Source organism: Lithobates pipiens, unplaced genomic scaffold (genome assembly GCF_037356315.1).
Source record: "Lithobates pipiens isolate NorthernLeopardFrog02 unplaced genomic scaffold, aLitPip1_a1.2 Scaffold_3, whole genome shotgun sequence".
NCBI lineage: Eukaryota > Metazoa > Chordata > Amphibia > Anura > Ranidae > Lithobates > Lithobates pipiens.
Genome location: NW_027507790.1, coordinates 23,261,111 through 23,279,687, shown reverse-complemented (window position 1 = coordinate 23,279,687; position 18,577 = coordinate 23,261,111). Strand labels below are relative to the sequence as shown.

Below are 18,577 nucleotides of genomic sequence, written 5' to 3'. Positions count from 1 at the left end.
TCACCACCACACTATTCAGTGTCCAAAAATAGGATAGGTAGCCCTAGGAAGCTTGAAAGGTGCTCCTTGGATTTTGGCCTCTCATGTGGCTGTGCTGTGAAAAAGTCTCACCAGTCTCACTCGGGAGGAGTGACAGAATGTGTTTTGAGATGTAAATCTTAAGTATGCCTATGCTGTGTGATAGAAATATGTTATTAACTTGACAACTTTTGGAAAAAATACATTTTCATTCCACATTTTCCAAAAACTTGTAGCAAACAAATGAAGCCTTCAAAAGACTGACCATGCCCAGGCTTGATCCTTTAATAATTGGTTATTTTCTGCATATGCTAAAAGATAGAGCTCTTAATTTTGTCCCTTTCTCTTACAGGTTATGTTGTTGATGAGTGGAAATCCAAATTTTCAATCCTATTCCGCATAGTGATGTATGTCTTCACTTCTATGTTCTTCATCTCCTGCCAGGCAGCTGCTCAGACTGTAATATATTGTGCTGTATCTGATGACATTCTCCAGCACAATGGAGGTTATTTCTCAGACTGTAAACCATGCACGTTGCAGCCACATGCACAGGACAGTGGAATTGCCAAAAAGCTTTGGGAAGCAAGTGAAGCAATGGTTGGGCTTACCTCCTCTCCGAGGGAACATTTAGCTACAAGAACATGATAGCATTGAAATGATTGGGGTCCACAAAAACTGAATGCCAATCCTTTTTAGTGTGGATTTTTTTTTTTCTGAATGTCAACTGTTTAGTGTGGATTTTTTTTTTAATTTCTCATCACTTTTGGTTTCAGTGGGTTGGCCAGCAGAACAGATAAAGTGGGTAAATGTGCTCAGTGGGGACACAAACAGCACAATGTTTCTGACATTTACATAAGACAAGAAAATATACTACACCAGAGGGCCAACACCCAGACTTGTGGAACGCTGCATTTTTTATCTGTGTTTTAATTTATTTATACAATGTAAAAAATTGCATGAATAATTATTTTCATTGTTCATTCAAAGCAAGTTTGATCTGTTATTAAAATATTTAAATTCATGTCAGCAAAGACCTGTCATTACAGCAGCCACAGAGGTGTGAAAACTGCTTTGCCTCCTACTACTAAGGATGATTTTAAATAAATGACACACATAAAAGTCTGAACTGAGCAGTAGATGCTGGGCATGCAACCTACAATAGATTAGCTGACTTGACACTTGTGGTGGTGAATATTTAGCTGTGCAGGAAAGAAAGTCCAGGTGGATATATGTACAAAGCTTTTTGTTTAAAAAGGAAATAAATATATATATATATATATATATATATAATGTATATGTGTGTGTGTGTGTGTGTGTGATTATATATATATATATATATATATATATATATATATATATATATATATATGTGTGTGTGTGTGTATATATATGTATGTGTATGTATGTATGTATATATATATATATATATATATATATATATATATATAATTAATTACACTTGTCAGAAATGTGTTACATGCTAGCTGAAATGAGAAATGAGGCTTGCCTTGGAAATATCCACTGTATGAGTTGATGAAAGGAAGGAAGATGTAATTATGGTTACTTAATGGAGAAAGATCTCTATTTAGTATAAGTCGGAGATAAGGTGGCTTAAAAAATGTGGTGTTTTTTTTTTTTTTATTGTCTTGTTTAATAATTTTATATTGCAGGTACCCTGTACAATTGAGGGCTGTTAAAGTGCCTGTAAAATTCAAAAAAAATGTGGGCTGGGCTTTAGACAGTGTTTTAAAACTTGTCTTTTTTGAAAGAAAAAAAAAACTGCCTGGCAATTCAAGAAATAAGAAGCTGCAATGCGTACCGCCTCTTCTCTAATGGCTTTTGTAGAGTCGGCCACTCTGTGATCTAGTGCTGTTCCTTTTCTGCATTGTAGGACGCCTCGGGCTCATTGAACAAACACCCTGAAGTGCTGGGTGTCGTGGACTTGCCCCTTGAGTGGGAATCACCAAGCACATTGCACTCCTAATATAAATGATAAAAAGAATGGTGCTGATATTATCACGCCACTCTCTGCATCCTTAAAGTGGTTGTAAACCCTCACATATACCTAGTGAAGTGACTGGCCTCAGATGATACACAGAGATTAAACAAATCCTCTTACATAAGTTGTACCAATATATCTACAGCTATCTTCCCCTTCATTCATTCAATGTACAGAACTTTAAAGCTTGTCTGAGAGCTCAAAAGAAGAGGGCAGGGTGCTGAAGGTCCAGAATAAGGTGGAGTTTTGCTTGAAAGAAAATATGTTATGACAGAAATACAGAACCTGCCATTATCATTCTCTGAAAATGCTAGTTACCTGGCAGCAGTGTTGACCCTCTTTCTTCAATATATTTTGAGATCCCTGGTCTCTAACAAGTATGGAAAAACGTTACCTGGCTTTCTATATCCGTATGCCACTAATGGGAGGAAACTAGCCTTTTCAGAAGGATGCCAGTAATGGTAGCCCCTGTACATTTCTCATGTCATGTTCTTTATTTTAGAGATGCCTATTTAAATCTTTTAGAACAGCTTGTGGGACTTGCCATTACCAGGGCTGTCATCTTACACCTAATTCATTATTTGGTGAGCTACTGACTAGGCCAGATGTACAATGTGTGAAATGTCTGAACACCTGATATACTGATATATCTGATACATGGCTTGGCCTAATATTGAGAAAGTATGGTTCATGCACATGGAACGCAGAAGGCCAACCACCACCACAATTGGTATTAATGAGTATTTCTGCACCTGGGAGTCATAAATGTTTGCATACAGCTGTGGTCAGCACCCTGTAAAAACCAATCACAGGCTGATAAATGCCATGGCTGTGTGGATGTAGCTTCACTACCAAGGTTACATGTGTACAGGAATAGAGTTGCATCTCTGTTACTCTTGGGCATGGAAATACCGTATTTATTGGCGTATAACACGCACCCCAAGTTTAGGAGGGAAGTTTAAGGAAAAAAATGTTCATTTAAATGCCCATCAATGCAGCCTTATCAGTGTCCATCTGCAGCCTTGTCCATCATTGCAGCCTTTTCCAGTGTCCATCTGCAGTCTTGCCCAGTGCCTTCCCAGCCTTGCCCAGTGCCTTTGCAACATTGCTAGTCTAGTTGCAGCATTACCCTGATCAGCCCACCTCCACTGATTGCGAGAGGAGCGAGCGCCAACAACATACAGAAAGCAGAGTGTACTTTAGCTAGACTCGGCTCTGCTCACAGTCAGGGGCGGGACTGCAAGAGGAGCCGAGTCTAGCCAAAGTACACTCGGTTTTCTGTATCTCCGTATAACACGCACCCATGATTTTCCCCTGATTTTAAGGGGAAAAAGTGCATGTTATACACCGATAAATACGGTACTCTTTATCCTGGGCAAGTCATCAATGGCAGCTATCATATTTCTGTTTTTCTGTTCTTTTGGTGTCTCTGCAGCGCCAGCATTGTAACTGTGGGTGCCTGGCTGTGGCTTTTTCTAAAGTTGTATGACCCTGTAGCTGCTCTCATTTAGAGGAAAATTGTCTTTAAACTATTTAATTTAGGGATGTGGCTCACTGCAGCCTTTTTGTGACAACTAGCACCATTTGCAATAACTGTAGCTTCACAGCGGGGCACCCACTGCGCATGCTTGAGCCACTCCGCACGCCGTGACTGGCCGGGCAATCATCTGGGACTTATGTGTCCCAGATGATTGGGGAGAGGTGCGCCGGGAGGAAGTGGAAGCTGGGACTCTCCAGGGTATCCACTCCCCCCCAAAAAAAAATGACATGCGAAATGTGGCATGTCAGGGGGTCACCTCTCTTAAAGCGGAAGTTCCATTTTTGGGTGGAACTCCGCTTTTAAGGTTTACAAGTTCAAGAACATTCTTTCTGTGTCAGAGCAGATATATCTTGTTTTACAAAAAGCAAGTTTTTTTTTTCTTGTTTAGCCTCTGTACACACAGTTAAAATATCTCATGCACAGTGATATACAGTTATGATTTGAGATCATATCTACAGTATCTCACAAGTGAGTACACCCCTCACAATTTTGTAAATATTTATTATAATATTTATTATATCTTTTCATGTAACAACACTGAAGAAATGACAAGCAATTGTCAGTTAAAGCAACGCAGTGCCGAATTGCAAAAAGTGCTCTGGTATTTGGGCAGCCAAATGGTTTGGGGCTTAAGTGGTTAAGTAATGCCATTTTATAAACAACTGTCTGCTGGACACCTGTTTAATGAATAGTTAGACTCACTTGTTAATTAGAATTTTCTTGTCTAAAATTTAGCTTTTCTCATAAGGCTTTCATTGGGGTGTATTAATTTTTGCAACATGGTCTTGAATGAATTTGTTAGGAAAAATACTTTTTGTGTGTGTGCAAATTAACAAATCTTGGTCCCAATCAATAGCCTGCATTTTGTGGGAGAATTTTGTAGTATAGTGTCCCATAGAAAATGTTGATTCTGAAAGGAAAGTAAAGGTTTTCTGACAAATCTGTTGGGGTGTACTCATTTATGCTGAGCACTGTACAACAATAATTTACATGATCCCCTTGTGATGTGATGTGAAGGGAAGTGACCAACATGGCCTCTTGAAGAGATATTTTGAGATTAAAGCAAAACCCAACCCAAAAGTGGAACTTCATCTTGTTATACTCCTCCCCCCCCCCCCCCCTCTGTGCCACATTTGGCATCTTTTGGGGGAGAGGGGGGGACAGGATACCTGTCTAATACAGGTATGATGTTCCCACTTCCGGGAGCCTCAGCCGTGGGTATTGACCTCACCGCCCGTGCTCCCTCCTCCTTCCCCGGTCACCGGGCCAGTAGGAGAGAGGAGTGAAGCCTCATGCATGCACAGTAGGATTCCCAACATGAAGCTGTAAGGCTTCACTGCCAGATTCCCTTACTCACAATGGAGGCGGCAGCACCCGACATCAGCTGTGATGCCGGCATCGCTGGACTCCAGGACAGGTAAGCCCTTGTACACACGGTCGGAGATTCCGACGGAATGTGTCTGATCGGAACGTTTTGTCGGATATTCCGACTGTGTGTGATCTACATCGGACTGTTTCCGTCGGAGTATCCGACGGACCAAGTTTTCCAACTTGTTGGTAAAATTTTCCAATAAAATGCTCCGATCGGACATACTCCGATCATGTGTAGAGAATTCCGATCGGACAAAGTGTCACGCATCAAATTCCTACACCAAAGCTATTGGCTACTAGCGTGAACGTAATCACGTCGGATTTTCCGACAACTTTGTCCGACCGTGTGTATGCAAGTTTCAGACAAAATCCGATGGATTTGGTTGTCGGAATCTCCGACCGTGTGTACAAGGGCTTAGTGTCCGATTTATTAAAAGTCAGCAGCTACAGTATGTGCAGCTGCTGGCTTTTAATTTTTGCAGTAGTGGGCGGACCTCAGCTTTAATCAAGGTTACAGTGTAGATAAGGGCATAGACCCTCGTACAAAACCTGTGAACTTTTGGGCACAACCACTGTATGTGAAACATGGTGTCTTTGAGCATCTCCAAAAACATTTTGATGCATTATTTTACCTCTAGAAATATTAAAGTATTAAACCCAAAAGCAAGCACGTATTATATTGCAGCTTACCAATTCTTAGGCCGCGTACACACGCGCGGACTGTTCGCCCAACCTTGTCCGCTGAACAGTGTTTGGGCGGACAGTCCGCTCGTGTGTGGGGCTTCAGCGGACAGTTTCAGCGGACAGTTGGCCGAACAAGGTCTTACGGAAATTCCGAAAAACTGTCCGCTGAAACAAGGTTTCAGCGGACTGTTCGCTCGTGTGTAGGCTTGTTCGGCCAACTAAGTCTCGCGCATGCTCAGAAAGGATTTCCACGTCGGAAGGTTGCATTGCAGTGTATAGGACGTCGTATTTTTCGTCCCGTCGTACGTGCCGTTCACGTCATCGCGCACGGTTTCAGCAAACTGTTCGTCCGTCGTGTGTGGCCATGTCCGTCCATGCTAAGTTTGAGCGGACTGTTCGCTCAAACTGTTGGACGGACAAAGTTGGGCCAACAGTCCGCGCGTGTGTACGCGGCCTTAGATGTGATGGCTGCATTTGTTTTCTTTTTTAGGCTTTCTTTCCTTTTTGTCACCTGGTGAACTGGCCAGTAAGTCTATTGTTTTTCAACAGAATAAGCTGTTCTACAGATGTATCAGTTAAGAGTTGAAACAAAACAAATTACCACTGACACGGTTGTGTACAATCGCCAGCTTTTATTTATAAAACCTTTATACCAAAAGGAAAAACTGTTTGCTATAACTACTTAAAAAGTGTGGTCTGGAGTTTGGCTTTAATTTATTAGTGTATCTAAAATTGCTAGACCATCTAACACTCCCCTCCACCCAGATTAACAATTCTGATGCCCAAAGGTGCTCATTCACCCAATACAGGAGATATGTTACTGGCCAGATCACCAGCTGAGAACACAAGGAAAAAAGGTAAACAAAAATAAATAAATAACCCAATGCAGCCACCACATCTCATGATTGCCAAGCCATGTTTTGCCCCTTTTAACATCAATGACAGCTTGGAGTCTTTTGTGGTATTTGTGGATGAGGCTCTTTATCTTCTCAGATGGTAAAGCTGCCCATTCCTCTTGGCAAAAAGCCTCCAGTTCCTGTAAATTCTTGGGCTTTCTTGCATGGACTGCACATTTGAGATCTCCCCAGAGTGGCTCAATGATATTGAGGTCAGGAGACTGAGATGGCCACTCCAGAACCTTCACTTTATTCTGCTGTATCCAATGACAAGTCGACTTGGCCTTGTGTGTTGTATCATTGTCAAGTTGGAATGTCTCATGCGCAGCTTCCTGGCTGATAAATGCAAATGTTCCTCCAGTGTTTTTTAATAACCTACTGCATTCATCTTGCCATCAATTTTGTAGCTCACACATCCCCAAAGCATCAGCGATCCACCTCCCGTGTTTCACAGTGGGAACGGTGTACCTTTCATTGTAGGCCTTGTTGACTCCTCTCCAAATGCAGCGTTTATGGTTGTGGCCAAAAAACTCAATCATCACTCCAAATGACTTTGTGCCGGAAGGTTTGAGACTTGTCTCTGTGCTGTTTGGCGTTTGGCGTATTGTAAGCGGGATACTTTATGGAATTTGCATAGTAATGGCTTTCTTCTGAAGGCTTGACCATGCAGCCCATCTTTCTTCAAGTGCCCCCTTATTGAACATCTTGAAACAGCCTGACCGTGGTTTGGTTTCAACAGATTTTCCACATCTTTTTGATTAGAGTTTGAACACTGCTGCTCGGCGTTCTCAATTTCTTGGATATCTTTTTATATCCTTTTCCTGTTTTATACAGTTCGACTACCTTTTCCCGCAGATCCTTTGACAATTCTTTTGCTTTCCCCATGACTCGGAATTCAGAAACGTAGCCATTAAAACCCCCTTGTGTCCACTTGTGTGCACGTTATCGGGCCTAAATGACCAGGGTTTGATCAGGGTCATTTGGGTAGTTTCTGTTGTGATTATGATTTAAAAACACAATTGATAATTAATACAAAGAAACCATAATGTAGCGCTAAAAAAATAAAATATTAAAGTGACTAACACCCTAAAAAAGGGACACTCCAAATAATAAAATGTAATAAGTCCTTGAAATCCGCATGAGATTCGGATGTGATATTTCACACAGTATGAATGCCCATGTCAAGACATTCACAGCAGTGACATCCAGTTGAATCAAAAAAATCAAAAGGGTGGGTACTCTTACCAGAGGCACAGGACCTGTGTGGGTACACTAGGTCAAACGAGCATATATAGATGGATCATCCACTCCACATGGGCTCTACATCGAATCCAAACCGGTCCATCAGCTAATGGAGGGGCTGTGGGTCTTCAAAGCAATGAAGAGGTATTCAGCACCATCACAGAGGTTCCAATCCTCTTCACCACAAATTCCAGGAAAAATATATATTTTTCCAGTGGGGAGAGCCAAGCTCGAAGAAAATCATATGTAAAACAAAAAAGAATAACGGCTTCCCATAGTGTAGTTTGAAAAAAATAAAAATTGCTGTTTATTGACATAAAACCAGCATCTACAATGAAGCGAATGTGTTAAAGTGATCACATAATAAGAAAAAAAGCAATACAGGGAACATGATAACCTCTTCCTACGCGTTTTGTCCCATAGGACTTCTACAGGGGCGTCCCATAGGGACGAAACGCGTAGGGTGAGGTTATCATGTTCCCTGTATTGCTTTTTTCTTATTATGTGATCACTTTTTGTAGCTGTTGATTCACTTTTTTAGGTTAGCGAAATAATTTTTTTTGTATTGATAATTAATGGCTTCGACCAAACAGTAACCATGAGTGAGAGAGAAGTTTTTGTGTTATCATTTATATTCTCTGAAAAATGGCCAAGAAATCAAGTCAAAAACGTATGAGCACAACTGTATGACATTTTTGGTTTTGAATTTAAGCGTGCTTTAAGGTGAGGTCGCAAGAAAAATGCCATCACCTAGCTGTCCTTATATCTAAATCTGGGGTCTCAGCTCAGACATTAAATGGCTATATCTTTTGGATGTGTCTGTTTGCATGACTTGATTTGCTATAGATCCATATAGCAAATTACTGAACTTAGTAGCTGCATCTTCACAACATATTTCATTTACAACATGTCCGAACCATGGTGTTGTTTAATCTGTAGCATGCTGCAGTTTTTCTGAAATATTCCTGATGTCCTAGCTGGTGAGTTTGCATTGTGACTTAACTTCCTAAACATCCATGTATGTAATTACCACAAACCAGAAAACCCCTCTAATTAACCTCACATTGGAATAATTGTGTTGTATAATCTACAGCATGCTGCAGTACCTACAAAGCATCATTAGGGAGTAATGAAAGATACATCCAATTTAGACAGTTGTGCTCATAAAGCTGCAGTTTACCATTTGCTTCTCTCCTATTTAGAAAGGGCGGTAAAAAGGTTCCCTGTGAAAGATAGATTAGTGTTCAAGAAGGTGACTTTTCCCTGTGAAAGATAGATTGGTGTATCAAACAGGTGACTTTTTTTGTAGCGTTAAGATCCTGAGCTTTATACAGCTGTGACCTCTTACCTCCTGATACGACACAGCCTTGGAGGCACTCTTCACATGCTCAGTTTGGTATGTATTGCTAGAGTTTTTTTCTTGGGAGGGTGCATGTGATCGTCACAGGGCCAATCAGCACTGTCCAGACAGAATGTCAGGGGTCATGCAGCCTCATAGGACAGTCAGAGAAAACTCCTCCTACAAGCTTTAACCAGTGCTCAGCTGGACACGGATACGGATAGAAGTCACAAGACTGGTATATACTGGTGATAAGATATTTAGCAGTTTATATTTTTACAAAAGAAAATGTATTTCCATGTTCTGTGTGCTGTGGGAGACCAGATATAATGAATGCAGAGTCCTGGGTTTAGTAACACTTTACGTTCTGCTTTGTTATACAGTAGTCACTAATGAACTGCATTTGTTAGCATGGAAGGGGGGGCGGGTTTAAAATAGGATCTTGCATTATGGAAAAAATGCTTGTCTCATCAAGTCAATATATTTACATTTTGATGTTGTCTGCACAGCCATCACTGCGGTGGGAGTTTTTGTGGCAGGCTTTGTGAATGTCATCATGGCAGTACTCAATTTTCTCTGTCTAAAATCACGAAAATTCTCATACGAAAGAATAACATTTCAGAAGAGGTTTATGGTATTGTACTAGGGATGCACCGAAATTTCGGCCGCCGAAACATATCGGCCGAAAATGGCCCTTTCGGCAAAAAGCCGAAAGAGAATTTCCGCCGATACTGGTGCTGAAAATGGGGCAGGGCTTGCGGCGCTTGGCCCCGCCCCCGGTGCCGCCCATCGCGGGGGTGTCATTCTGTCTTTAGCTCTCCTCCTCCCCTCCCTCCTCACCTATGCTGCAGTCAGCCTGTGGGGTCTCGCTCTAAAGTCCCCCTCTCCACAGCGGTGGCTGCATATGTCTCCTCAGCTGATGTGTAAATCGGCTGTGCAGGAGTTTGGGCACGATGTTTACTGTGAAAGTGAAACCAAAGGAGAGGCGTCTAGCAGTGTGTGCTGTGCTCTCTGCCTCCCCCTAGAGTGCAGTACCCAGCATAGAGATTAATATATGCTGCCAATTTAAAAAAAAGACTGTCTATATGTATATGTTTGTATGCCTGTGTGCATGTTTATGTGTGTGTGTGATATGTGTGCATGTTTATATGTATGTGTGTTAAGTGTGTGTGTGCGCGCATGTATGTGTTATATGTGTGTTGTATGTTTATATATGTGTGTGTGTGCGCGTTTTTATATGTGTATGTTTATATGCACTGGTGAGGCACAGGCAGGCTACATGGCGGGCACTGGTCGGCTGCTGGGCACAGTGAGGCTGCATTGATCTCCTGTAGCATGCCTGCAGTCTCTGACCAGCTCCTGTACCATGCCTACAGTCTCTGACCAGCTCCTGTAGCATGCCTGCAGTCTCTGACCAGCTCCTGTAGCATGCCTGCAGTCTCTGGCCATCTCCTGTAGCATGCCTGCAGTCTCTGGCCATCTCCTGTAGCATGCCTGCAGTCTCTGGCCATCTCCTGTAGCATGCCTGCAGTCTCTGGCCATCTCCTGTAGCATGCCTGCAGTCTCTGGCCATCTCCTGTAGCATGTCACCAGTCTCTGACCACCTCCTGTACCATGTCCCCAGTCTCTGACCACCTCCTGTACCATGTCCCCAGTCTCTGACCACCTCCTGTACCATGTCCCCAGTCTCTGACCACCTCCTGTATAAAAATATTTTTTAAAAACAGTCATTTTCGGTATCGGTGCTGTTTCAGTATCGGTTTCGGTTTTCAGGCTAGTGTATTTTTCATTTTCGATATCGGTTTCCTCACCAAAAAACCCATTCGGTGCATCCCTATATTGTAGTGTATTTGTATTGCATTTTCGAACAACAGCTGTACTGATTAAACAAAAATTGTACGATCTGGTATCATACGAAAAAAGTTTTTGTGCTTGTGCGATCGGATAATATCGGGTGAACTGTCATGATCAGCTCTCGAAAGCTGTGTACTAACAATCTGATTATCGTACGATCGATTCGAAAACTGTATTTTTCCTACGATTTCCTGATCATGTGTACGGGCCTTTAGTGCTCTTAATTGAGACAAGTACATGCTATAGAGGAATATTCTTTCTTCATATTTGACTTTCTTTGACTTGGAATACAACCACATCCCCTTCATTACAAGGGTAAAACAAAACTATGTACCAATACTTATAATGATAGCCGCGCTAATTAAAATTAATGGTGATACATAATCATATATTCAAAATGTGTATACATCACTATAAGATATGCCCATACGTGAGCCCATATTATATACAAAAATGTTCACTCATGCAACATTAATTGATGTGTATTCACTCCTCTGTGATGCCAAATTCTAGTTCAGTGCTATAAATGCTATTCAACACCACTGTGTGTATAATCCTCCACCGTCCAAACTACTCACCAGAAATCCTCCAATATTAGGCGTAATTATCCACTCCCCCAGGGATGCTGAATCAACTGTGATAATAATCAATGTAACCTTGGTCTTTTTTAACCATCCATGGATCCTGTATGTTATATTGCACTCTTCTTTCACTCGATCATATAATAAAAAAGATGCTATCAGTGCGCAACATATTTATTCCCCATAATAGCGTACAGTGTTAAAACAAAATGCCAACTCACACATGTGCAAGTGCCTTCCGACCGGCACTAAGTCTATCCAGCAATCCAAATCTGTGGCTGTCACGTCGCTCTATGCATGGAAGCTGGCATGCGTTTCCAAATCTCAGTTAAGCTATTTATCAAAGGCAAGAATTCTCATATCCGTTGCGTCACTAAGCTTGATCTACCCATTTTCTCTTCTATTGTATACTGTATATATTTTTTACAGACATTTGTATTTGTTTAAATGTTTCTCCTTTAGCAGGAGAGAAAGATGCAGTGTATATTTCTCTCCATTCTAGAGGAGAAAAAACACACGGGCAGGCTCTAAGATGACTGATCACTGTGATAGTGTCAGGGAAGACAGGCTTTTCATGTAAGATCCTAGTGTGCATGCATGCGTACTATCACTTTAAGACACACACCTGTCACTAATACTGAAGTCAGGCGGGCTATTTAAACAGGGCTCCTACAGAGGTTCATTGCTGTTTGGTCTGCAGTTTCTGTGTTGTATCCTGTTTCCTGTGTGACCTCTGAATTTGATCCAGCTTGTCGTTACCTGTAATTGCTGCCTGTTCTGATCCCGGCTTCCCTTTGACTCTGATCCTGCCTGCTGATTCTGTCTACTGCTCTTCCGTTACTACTCGGCTTGTGACCTGACTTCTCTTCTGCCTACTGTCTATGCCTGATTATTACTGACCCGGCCTGTCTAACCCTGCATCTCACTCTTCCAGCCTGCTACAGCTCCCAGCCCTGCAAGCCTGCATCTGGTACTGCTCTGTGGTTCATCCCAGCCTGCCACCATTCAAGCATCCCTCTACCTCCCCGGCTGTTGCTGGTATATTTTTTGTAGAAAAGAAGGATCATTCCCTGAGACCATGTGTCGACTATCATGACCTAAATAAAATAACAGTGAAGAATCGCTATCCCCTTCCTCTAGTCCCTGAACTGTTCCAAAGACTCAAATCAGCAAGCATCTTTACCAAGCTGGATTTAAGAGGGGCCTATAACCTGGTTCGTATACGAGAAGGGGATGAATGGAAAACTGCCTTCCGTACCCGATTTGGGCACTTTGAATATCTTGTTATGCCCTTTGGCCTTTGTAATGCCCCTGCCACCTTCCAGTACTTTATTAACAACATTTTCAAAGACTTTCTGGATTTTTTCATGGTTGTCTACCTTGATGACATCTTGATATTCTCTGTATGACTAGAGGTGCACCAAGGGCATGTTAAAAGTGTATTGTGTCGGCTCCGCAAATATGGACTTTATGCCAAAGCCAAGAAATGCGACTTTGAGCAACAGAGCTTCCAGTTCTTAGGTCTGATCATTTTGACCAAAGGGATCAAGGTGGACCCACAGAAAGTCTCAGCAATACTAGATTAGCCAGCCCCCACAGACAAGAAGGGAATGGGAGGAAGGGAAGCATTGTGGACTTTGCCAATTTTTATTGCAAGTTTATCAAGAACTTTTCCGCTATCATTCACCCTATTACACAGCTGACCAAACAAGGTACCCGTTTCTGTTGGACTTCTGAGGCTCAAGTTGCTTTTGAAACTTTGAAGAGACTGTTTTGTTTACCATTGCTCCTGTCTTACGTCACCCAGACTCTACCTTGCCCTATATTGTGGAGGTGAATGCTTCAGAAAGTGCAGTTGAGGCCATTCTATCACAACGTCAAGGCCTCAAAGAAGTGATCCATCTAGTGGCATTCTTTTCACACAAACTCATGTCAGCTGAAAGAAACAACGATGTAGGGGATCGGGAACTTTTGGCGATCAAAGCTGCATTGGAGGAATGGAGGTACTTGCTGGAGGGAGAGGCCCATCCAATTCTGGTCTACACGGATCATAAGAATCTTGAATATCTGCAATCCGCTAAATGCCTCAAACCATGCCTTGTTGGGCACCCCTTTTTTTTTTTCCTCAAGATTCTCATTCCATATTACGTACAGGCCCGGATCAAAAAACACTAAGCCTGATGCGTTGTCACGCATGTTCGAAGATCCAAGAGACATCCTAATACCAGACACCATTTTACCAGCTGGAAACTTCCTACTATTACACCCTGACTTTTTGTCTCCATTACAGCAAGCTTCTGCAGAAACACCCAGTCCTCCAGGGGTCACACTACAAGCAAAGAATGGACTATTATGGAGGGGTAAGCAGATTTTTGTACCTAAAGAGGTTCGAGCAATGATCTTGGGAGTTTGTCATGACCACCCTTTGGCAAGCCATTTTGGGGTTCATAAGACTGTCCAACTTGTACAACGCTCATTTTGGTGGCCAGGATTGGAGAAAGACTGCAGAGCCTATATAAATGCATGCACCACCTGCATCCGGAGTAAAAGTTCCCATAACAAAGCTTAGGGATTACTCAGACCTCTGTCTATACCTGACAGACAGTGGCAGATGATTGCTATGGATTTTATAGTTGAACTTCCACCATCTGAAGAATGTACGGCTATCTTTGTGGTAGTGGATCGTTTATCAAAGATGGCTCATTTCATTCCTCTAAAGCAGGGATATGCAATTAGCAGACCTCCAGCTGTTTCAAAACTACAAGTCCAAGCATGCCTCTGGGTGTCATGCTTGTGGCTGTCAGAGTCTTGCTATGCCTCATGGGACTTGTAGTTCTGCAACAGCTGGAGGTCCGCTAATTGCATATCCCTACTCTAAAGGGTACACCATCGGCTTCAGAAACCGCTCAGGTGTTTATAAAAGAAATTGGCAGACTCCATGGAGTCCCTGCAAATATGGTGTCCAGTTCACATCTAGATTTTGGAAGGCCTTGTGCAAGATCCTACAGATTGAACTCTCATTCTCTTCTGCTTACCACCCACAAACTAATGGGCAGATGGAGAGAACTAATCAAACCCTAAAACGATACATCCGTTGTTTTACTTCTTTTGTCCAGGATGATTGGGTATCATTATTACCCCTGGCGGAATTTGCCTATAATAATGCCAACCATTCTGCCACCAAGCAATCTCCGTTCTTTGCTAATTATGGATTCCATCCCACCTTTTTTCCTAATCTTGTTGCAGAATCTTGCGTTCCAGCCGTCCAGGATACTCTGGAGTTTTTCTCTCGCAATAATATGTTGTTACAGGAAACCATCGCAAAAGCGCAGGAAGACAGCAAGAAATCATTTGACAAGAAAAGAAGGGGGAACTGACCTTGCAACCAGGAGATCAAGTATGGCTTTCAACAATGTATTTGAAGATGCTATGTCCTTCAAGGAAGCTGGCACCAAGGTTCGTAGGACCATTTCCGGTAAGGAGAAAAATGAATGGTGTTTCTTTTGAATTAACCTAACCTGAGTCTTTTAAAATCCACCCAGTGTTTCATGTATTCTTGCTAAAGCCTGTTGTGCCAGATCCATTTCCGGATCATAGATCAGGTCCTCCCACACCTATTATTATTGATGGAGATGAGGAATTTGAAGTTGAGTCTGTTTTAGACTGCAGGAAAAGAAGGGGTCAGACACAATATTTAATCAAGTGGGAGGGTTATGGTCCAGAGGATAATTCCTGGGAACCCACACGAAATGTACATGCCACAGACTTGATCTGTGCCTTCTTCCACAGGAATCCGCAAAAGAGGAACTAGTTGGGCACCCGGAGGTTGCCCGTAGGGAGGGGGCAATGTCAGGGAAGACAGGCTTTCCATGTAAGATCCCGGCGTGCACGCATACGTACTAGCAGTTTCAGACACACACCTGTCACTAATACAGAAGTCAGACGGGCTATTTAAACAGGGCTCCTACAGAGGTTCATTGCTGTTTAGTCTGCAGCTTCTGTGTTGTATCCTGTTTCCTGTGTGACCTCTGAATCTGATCCAGCTTGTCGTTACCTGTGATTGCCTGCTGCCTGTTCTGATCCCGGCTTCCCTTGGACTCTGATCCTGCCTGCTGATTCTGTCTGCTGATCTTCCGCTACTACTCGGGTTGTGACCTGACCTCTCTTCTGCCTACCACCTATGCCTGATCTGCCTAATTATTACTGACCCGGCCTGTCTGACCCTGCATCTCACCTATCCAGCCTGCTACAGCTCCCAGTCCTGCATGCCTGCATCTGGTACTTCTCTGTGTTTCATCCCAGCCTGCCACCAGTCAAGTATCATGTCAGCTCATCCACTACCTGCCTGCTGATCACTGCTACTACAGGGACTAGTGAACTGTTTACAGGCACTCATACCCCACCGTGCTCCTGTGGCTGCTGTATCACTATCAGTGGTCCGCGAGCTGGAGTTGTACGAGTCTGCACATCAGGCTCACATCCCAGGTATGTAACAGATGGCCAATCGGGGGCTATCACAGCAATTCAGTAATAGGGAACTGGGGTTCTCAGTTCCTGAATGTATTGGACCCAGAGCTCTCAGTGAGAGCCAGGTCCCTGTGCTCCCAGCACAAACACGTACATATATATGTGACCCCACAGAAGAAGACCTACTTCTGTGAGGTTGCATGTATGTGTACATGTGGTGGGATCGGACCTAGCCTAAAACTAAGCGCACTATTTGAAAACTGCACAACGTTTTAACACACTGGGGCCGCCAGACAGCATAGTGTGTTTTAGTGAAAACGGTGAATGTAGCCTTTAAAAATTTAAAAGTGAGCATGCAATGTAGATTATGATGCTAGAATGATTTTTTTTTTCATGCAAGGTCAGCTTTCATTTGTTAGAGGACAAGTTGTTCAGTATGAAAATGTTTTTTCATATTTGTTTAGTGAAATGTCACATTTGACTGACTCATTTATTCAGCCTCAGTAACCATTTCATGTCTAAATTACTTTTGATCCTGTATTTTTCCAGTTTACCCTGAAGTTTCAATGCTCAATTAGGCCCACTAATAAAATGTGGCATATGGGAATTTCGAGCAGCATAATGAGAGAGTTGGAAGAGTTCCAGTATACCTTATATTCATTAAATATCTAGGCTGCTGTTTAGCATGCACTTAATGATCTGATGTTACAGTACCTGTTTTGCTTTGTAACACAAACCTTCATTATAGAGAGACATCCTGCTGAGCTTTCTATTCCCCAGACTCTGCAGTGTGGAGGATTAGTGCAGTAAGGTTGTTGCTGTACCCACAAATACACATGGCTACTGTCATCACACCAGGTATGAACTACATAAAATATGCCATGTTTTCTCAGCTAAGGTTGCTGTTCTGCAAGTTATGCATTAAATGCTTGTTAGCTATTTTAAAACTCTAAAATTAGGACAACCTAAAAGAAACCGCAAACACTGATATGCTAAATCCATAGCAGTAAGGAAATAAATAAATGATGATACTGCTCTAATGAAATGAATGTGAGATAAACTTCCAAGATAATAATAAAAACAAACAACTCATAAGTAAACCACCAGAAATCTTGATATTCCACAAAACGTTATATTTCCCAAAAAGTGGAGAAAATGTGACAGAAAGATGAATAGATGAAAAAGTGCTGGTGATAAAGGGAATATGCACGTGATAAAACATGTAATAAGTCCAATATAAAAGTTGGGTAATCAAACGAGCAGAAACACACAACCCAATGTGACTGACTGGTGTCTCTTCTTTCAGTGGTGTGAGATCACTGCTAATTGGCCTCTCGCCTTGCTTCTTTAAGGTAACAACATAAACAGAGACTCCCTTGGCTTAGATAGATATTCCCAGGGCTAGTCCGACTGATGATTGTATCAAATGATGGACTATGGCTCCCTCTGGGTATCCTTATATCCTGGATTAAATGGCTCCACAAGGTAAATGTTACAAAATTTCTATAGGGATGGTGTACACTGGGGGTCCCTCCCCAAGCTTCTCAAATGTAGTATCTACCAAGAAAGGAGTACCCAAACTTGGAAGTTTTGTAAAATCTTTGTGGAGCCATTTGATCCAGGAGGTAAGTATAGCCACAGGGAGCCATAGTCCATAATTTGATGGCATCATCAGCCAGGTTAGCCCTGGGAATATCTATCTAAGCCAAGGGAGGCTCACCAGTATTCTCTGTTTATACCTTACAGCAGTAAGGTGAGAGGCCAATTAGCACAGAGGTGTCACAGCACTGAAAGAAGAGACACCAGTCACATTGGGTTGTGTGTTCCTGCATGTGTGATCACCCACACATTGGACTTATTACATGTTTTATCAAGTGCATATTTCCTTTATCACCAGCACTTTATCATATTTTCATCTTTCTGTCACATTTTCTTCACTTTTTAGAAAATATGCATTTTTCTGGTGGTTTACTTATGAGTTGTTTTTTTGATTATTATCTTGAAAGTTTATCTCACGTTAATTTTAATAGCACAGCATCACCATCATTCATTTATTTAAAATGAATGATTACTTAAAAAATAAGATTGAGACGATTTGGCTTGAGATCTCCACTCTACAGACATCTCTCTCACCTTACACTCCTTGTCCTCCTGCACAATCAATACTTCCCTCTTTTAACCCAGCTACTATAGAGGAAGTCACTAAACTTTTTTCTAATGCCCACCTAACCTCCTGCCCCCTGGACCCTGTTCCTTCTAAAATACTACGTTCACCATCTGACTCAATCCTACACTCCTTAACGCATATCTTCAACCTCTCACTCTCTACTGGCATCTTCCCCAACCCTCTAAAACATGCACTAGTCACTCCTGTACCAAAAAAGGCCTCACACCCCACCAATCTTAACAACTTAAGACCCATCTCTTTACTCCCTTTTGCCTCCAATCTCCTTGAACGTTTAGTCTACAACCGACTGAGCGACCACCTCATTGAGAATAACCTTCTTGATCCCCTTCAGTCTGGATTTCGCCCACAGCACTCCACAGAAACTGCCCTCCTAAAACTCACAAACAACTTACTAACAG

General features: G+C 42.3%; 1 protein-coding gene across 10 annotated transcripts in view; it reads left to right on the top strand.

Moving 5' to 3' along the window:
- LOC143940222 (retinol dehydrogenase 12-like) overlaps window positions 1–1,039 on the top strand; it is a 90,466-nt gene extending 89,427 nt beyond the window's left edge. For all 10 annotated transcript variants that reach the window (XM_077461390.1, XM_077461395.1, XM_077461386.1 and 7 more), the window contains one exon: window positions 371–1,039. In XM_077461390.1, coding sequence (XP_077317516.1) covers window positions 371–663 — 293 coding nt within the window. In that variant the 3' untranslated portion in view covers window positions 664–1,039. The remainder of the gene's footprint in view (window positions 1–370) is intronic.
- Window positions 1,040–18,577: the final 17,538 nt, after the last annotated feature.